This window comes from Montipora capricornis, chromosome 10, assembly GCF_036669925.1.
Source record: "Montipora capricornis isolate CH-2021 chromosome 10, ASM3666992v2, whole genome shotgun sequence".
Classification (NCBI taxonomy): Eukaryota; Metazoa; Cnidaria; class Anthozoa; order Scleractinia; family Acroporidae; genus Montipora; species Montipora capricornis.
Window position 1 is genome coordinate 11,028,851 of NC_090892.1, and position 5,000 is coordinate 11,033,850.

General features: G+C 37.9%; 2 protein-coding genes across 2 annotated transcripts in view; both read left to right on the forward strand.

Moving 5' to 3' along the window:
* Positions 1-1,860, forward strand: part of LOC138018533 (troponin C-like) — a 2,071-nt gene extending 211 nt beyond the window's left edge. Inside the window, exons 1-2 of the mRNA XM_068865196.1 lie at positions 1-791; positions 1,701-1,860. The exon at positions 1-791 is cut by the window's left edge and continues 211 nt beyond it. Of these exons, the coding sequence (XP_068721297.1) occupies positions 115-791; positions 1,701-1,860 (837 nt within the window). The 5' untranslated portion in view covers positions 1-114. The remainder of the gene's footprint in view (positions 792-1,700) is intronic.
* Positions 1,861-3,903: 2,043 nt separating this feature from the next.
* LOC138020292 (EF-hand calcium-binding domain-containing protein 4A-like) overlaps positions 3,904-5,000 on the forward strand; it is a 3,812-nt gene continuing 2,715 nt past the window's right edge. The window contains exons 1-2 of the mRNA XM_068867296.1: positions 3,904-3,948; positions 4,999-5,000. The exon at positions 4,999-5,000 is cut by the window's right edge and continues 94 nt beyond it. Of these exons, the coding sequence (XP_068723397.1) occupies positions 3,904-3,948; positions 4,999-5,000 (47 nt within the window). The remainder of the gene's footprint in view (positions 3,949-4,998) is intronic.

Genomic DNA, 5,000 nt, shown 5'->3' on the forward strand with positions numbered 1-5,000 from the left:
TCTGTTAGGGTCGAATATTGCGCCGTGCTAGCGAAAACTGTGAATCGATATCACGGATTTTTTTTTCCTGGGTGCACTTGAATGGCTTGATTTTTTTCCGATGTGTTTCGAACAATGGCCGAAGACACAGACCAGCTTAAAAGTGTTTTGAAGGAGCGAGCGATAGAGCTGTATAACTTATGCGATCAAGACAGGAAGGGTTATATTACAAAGAATGAATTACAGAGCGTTATAGCTGAACTTGGCCTGCCTCTGGACTCAGCTCAAGTTAAGCAGACTTTCAATGAACTGGACGAAGATCAAAATGGCTACTTGACTTTAGAGGAGTTTACCGCGGGATTTGGGCTTTTCCTCGGGATACACTCCGAAGATGAAGGTAATGGAGGACTGGAGGAAATCTCATCAATCAACGATCCCGGCCAAGAGCTATTTTTCTTGTGTGACCCCGAAGGCAAGGGATACATCACGAAAGCAGATTTGGAAAGGGTGGCCGACGATTTGAACCTGAATTTTGAACAACTTGATTTCATTTTCGATAAACTTGACATTGACCAAAACGGCCGACTGACTATGGATGAGTTTGTGGAAGGATTTGGCTCGTTTCTGGGAGAAAATAACGTTGCGATGGAACTTGACTCGCCCAAACACGATTCGAATGAAGACGTCACCTCGCACATAGGACACGATATTTTCGAAAGTTCGGAGATCAACTTGGCATCGCCAAATCACGCGTCTGAAGAAGCCCTGTTTCGAGAGATCGTTGAAAGCGTTGGAGAAGATATATTTACTGGGTAAAATATAATGTTTTTGTTGTTGATTGCGCATTTTGATCTGACTAGCGTCTCATAATGAGTTAAGTGTTGGTTACTCGCTCATATCAAATTTGGCGCGTTTGCGAGCCTACAGTAAAAGCTGAACTTTATTATTGTTTTGATTTATCGCAGACTTTGTTATGTTAGGCTCTGATATGCAAGCTTCTTGAAAGAAAAACGTGATTTTGTTTTCGTTTTGAAGGTTGTGCTTGCATTCGCGTCTCCCTAATACCCTTGGGGGTTGAAATCTTTGTTTACATGTGTATTTTTCCCGCAAGAAACGGGTCAACGATTTTGATTCCGCCTTCGTGTTTCGAACATCAGATCAGAATCGAATATTAGATTACACCACTTTGTAGGACATGAGATTTTTTCCAGTTATCAAAGTATTTTGCGGTAGTTAGCGTACTTATAAAACTCATCGTTAACAAAAGGCGGAAATTATCCACTTTATAATTATTCAAGTCCCCATTGTAAACATTATCATTTTCCTGCTGATCACTATAAACAAACTAGCTTGAATTTTGTCATATCATTTTAAAAAACCCTTGCCGTTAAAAGCATTTTGACTTCCTGCCTCCGTAGGAAAGGAGATTGAAGCGGAAGTTGTCAATTTCACGTGTAAGAACTTTCAAATTTTATCGTTATTAAATGGTCGTCAGTGTTCGTGCGTCTCTTGTTTTGGATGGAAATACGTTAATTTTAATCACACAAAGGACGTGTAGACAAACAATTCTTTTGAATGTGACAGGAATCCACCCCTCTCTAGTTTTAAGCCAAGTTTCTTTCACCAGGCAATTTGTTGCGTAAAAAGTCTTATCAAAAACACCCTTAAAATGTTTTTTAAGACGTTAGATAATCTTACCGGCACTATTCTGCCTTATCTAGATGGCTTACAAAAGACCAACTGCGAGACCTGTGGGGGGCTCTTCGGAAGAACGATGTGCGGGGATTGCAGAAATTCGAGGAGTTTCTAGGCAAAGTTTCCACAGAAATAAGACGAGCCAAAATGGATTCCGAGCAGCTGGAGTCAGCTCTTAAGAGGTAAGGCAATTGCGTGCAAATTCATTACATAAAACAGGCTTTTCTCTCAAAACGCGTCTACAGTCATCAAATTTGGTTAAGTCATAAACAGGTTAATTTTTTATTTCGATATGCTATTAGGTACTGAAATTTTATCTTTGTTTATATGACGCGTAATTAATGATAATTGTTTTGTCTGGCTTGATTCTGCACTTTATTTTGCATGAAGGTGCATTTTAATTTCTGGACGCTCCGAAAACAAGAAAAACTCTGTACGATTCGTATTGTTTAAATGAGGGTGGAAGAAAGAGGAATAAAACTTTTATTGTGCTATCGCATCGATTATCTTGGAATTACTTCCTTACACTTGCCCACGCAAATAACATTTTGGAAATAAATACAGGCTTTGATGTGTTTAAACGTCAATCTGGTTGTTTGCTTTATTTTCCAACCTATAGAAAAGAATACAGTCCCAGTGGGTCAAGATTTCACACTCAAATTTTCATAGATATTTTCAGTAAGATTGAGGTCCTTGTGGAAAGACAGCAGCAAAGTTGTTTTCTGTGATGCTTCATGGTCCCTAATCTATAATGTATCAGACACAGCTTAGCATAATTGGTGTGATATCTCATTGACTATTTTACAAGACCAACCTCGAAAGGATATTACTCAGTTTCCAATAGAAAAATATTTTAATATTGTTGGTTTTTTCATTAGGGAAATGTTTTGATATTTGTCTAGTACTATTGTCAGGCAATTTTAAAAGGGTATCCATGGAAACAGTACAGTACTGCTAAAAGACCATCTAAAATGCAGTTTTAAAAAAATTAAAAAAGCAATTGAAAAAAAAAGCAAGTCCGTGATAATCTAGTATCATTTATCAAATTAATGTGATTGTTTGCAAAATTTCAGGGCAGGTCACCAAGCTACATTTTGAGATATTGCTCAACATCTCCAACAAAATTTATTTCTGTTTTTTTTGTGATTTTAGGTCACATTTTTATTTCCGGTCACTCATTTTGATTCCTGAGTTTTGATTATTGCGTGTGTGGCTCATTCATGCTCTCATTTACTTAAAACCAATTTTAGTCTTCTTAAGTGATGCCTGATGGCCCAAAACAAATCATCCTGAATTGTGATAAGTCCTTTGCTACCCTTCAGATACTTCCAATAACAGGAATCAGTTAGGTGCTGCCGCAAGTAACCCTGTGATTGACTGGTATACTATCCAGAGGGAGTGGCATTAGTCAAAGTTGCTTCATCCATGAAAACCGCAATAAACTCCAGTTGCATGAGCTCCTTTGGCTGTTGGCAACTTTAGCTGTTTGATTCGAAGAAAACATCCCTTGTGTGACTAGGAAATCCTTCTCCATGTAGACTACAACCCTGTAACTCTCTTATGAGTTACTGTTTTTTCAGAGAATCTTCATTGATTTTAGAATGGAATTTCTTGCTTAATTAATATTGCCATCTAAATAGTCAGTCAATGCACTGTGCATCTAATTATGTCACAGGTGCATAGATTAATTTTTGAGTTAAGTTATGATGTTAATCTACAATAAATATTGGCTTACTACTTGTCATGGGGTCCTGCTAGGGACCAGCAGTCTTATTGAGGAAGAGACTAAATAACTGGGAAACGGCAAAAAAAATAAAAAAATAAAATAAAATGAAATAATCCCTGTGTTCCCCAGTTATTCACTGGTCCCTTCTTTTCTCACTGCTGTATTATGTTTATCTTATGTTTGTTGGTCAACTAATGCACATGAGGGCATGCCAGTTGATATTCATTATGTTTGAAATTAATATTGTGATGTAAGGAAGGCAGAAATGGCAGACTTACTTGCATGTGACCACCTTGCAGAGTTAGACACATTTCTGGTTTCCTACGGACCGTCATTTACAACATTTAGACATATTAAGCATTTACAATGGTGCTCTGTTGTCTATGCTATTGCAAGTTAGCTTTGTTATAATGCCTTTTGTTCAATGAAAACTTTTCTCTCCAATTCTACGCAATAGTAAAACGAATTCCCATGATGTAGAAGTCCAAAAGTTATACGAGGAGATGGAACAACAAATACGAATGGAGAAAGAGAGAATTCGTAATGAGGTAAGACTCATGAAATTGCAAGATTTTTGTCTTGTCTTCCTTGCTGGTATCTTTGAAATGTGTTGTTTCATCATTTTCATAGGTGCCAACTCTCCCGGATTATCCGGGAGTCTCCCGGATACGGAACGAATCTCCCTGTCTCCCGTACGGGTCATTAAATCTCCCGGATAAAAACGAGTCTGTACCTTATACAGACGTTTCTCCATTCTAGCCTCAAATTGCTTCCCCAAGTTTAAAAAAAAATCTATTTTTTCAAACTCGTTTCATTGTTTCTTAATGCACTTCTTCATCTCTGAGTTTCAAACACACGTTAATAGAACTAAACAAAATGACTTCCTTTAGCTATCATAGCCATATAACCGATTGTTTGATTGGATCTCCGATTAACCAATAAAAATTCTTGACATAAGTACCCTGTTTTCCCGCAAATTCACAATGGCGGCAGAACATTCTTGTATTCTGAAGGAGCTGCTGGGGAATGGGTGGGTGCATTTAAGAGGGGGGGGGGAGAGGAGGGGAGGGGGAGTGTGTAGGTTGATCGAGGGGGGAGGGGTGGGGTTGACCGGCTGGAAAAAATCTCCAGATTTTAGATCTCCATAGGTTGGCATCTCTGCATTTTATACTCCCAATATGAACAATGGTTGATCACTGATACTTCTGTTATTTCTTTTTCACTAAATGGCTTGGAATTGTTTTGTGTTATGAATTAAATACATGTTTGGGATTTAATTCAGCATGGGTTTGTCAATAATGAAGGCACTGAAAGTTTAAAGACTGTACAAGGAAACCTTAACTGTTTGAGTGACTGAATCTTCAACTCCGGCAGCTCCCCCAGGGGCCAGCTTTGTGGCTTTTTACACAATGCTCCCTTAGAATATTGTTCACACCAACCTATCATTTTTCTAATATTGTCATTACCGTTTTCTGCTTAGAAAGAGAAAATTTTAGTTTTTGATGTCATCAGCGTACCCTACAATATTTCATAATCCAATTCTTTCACCCGTCTGTATTTAATTTTTTGCTATGTTTTTTCTCTTTGATTACTTACAGCA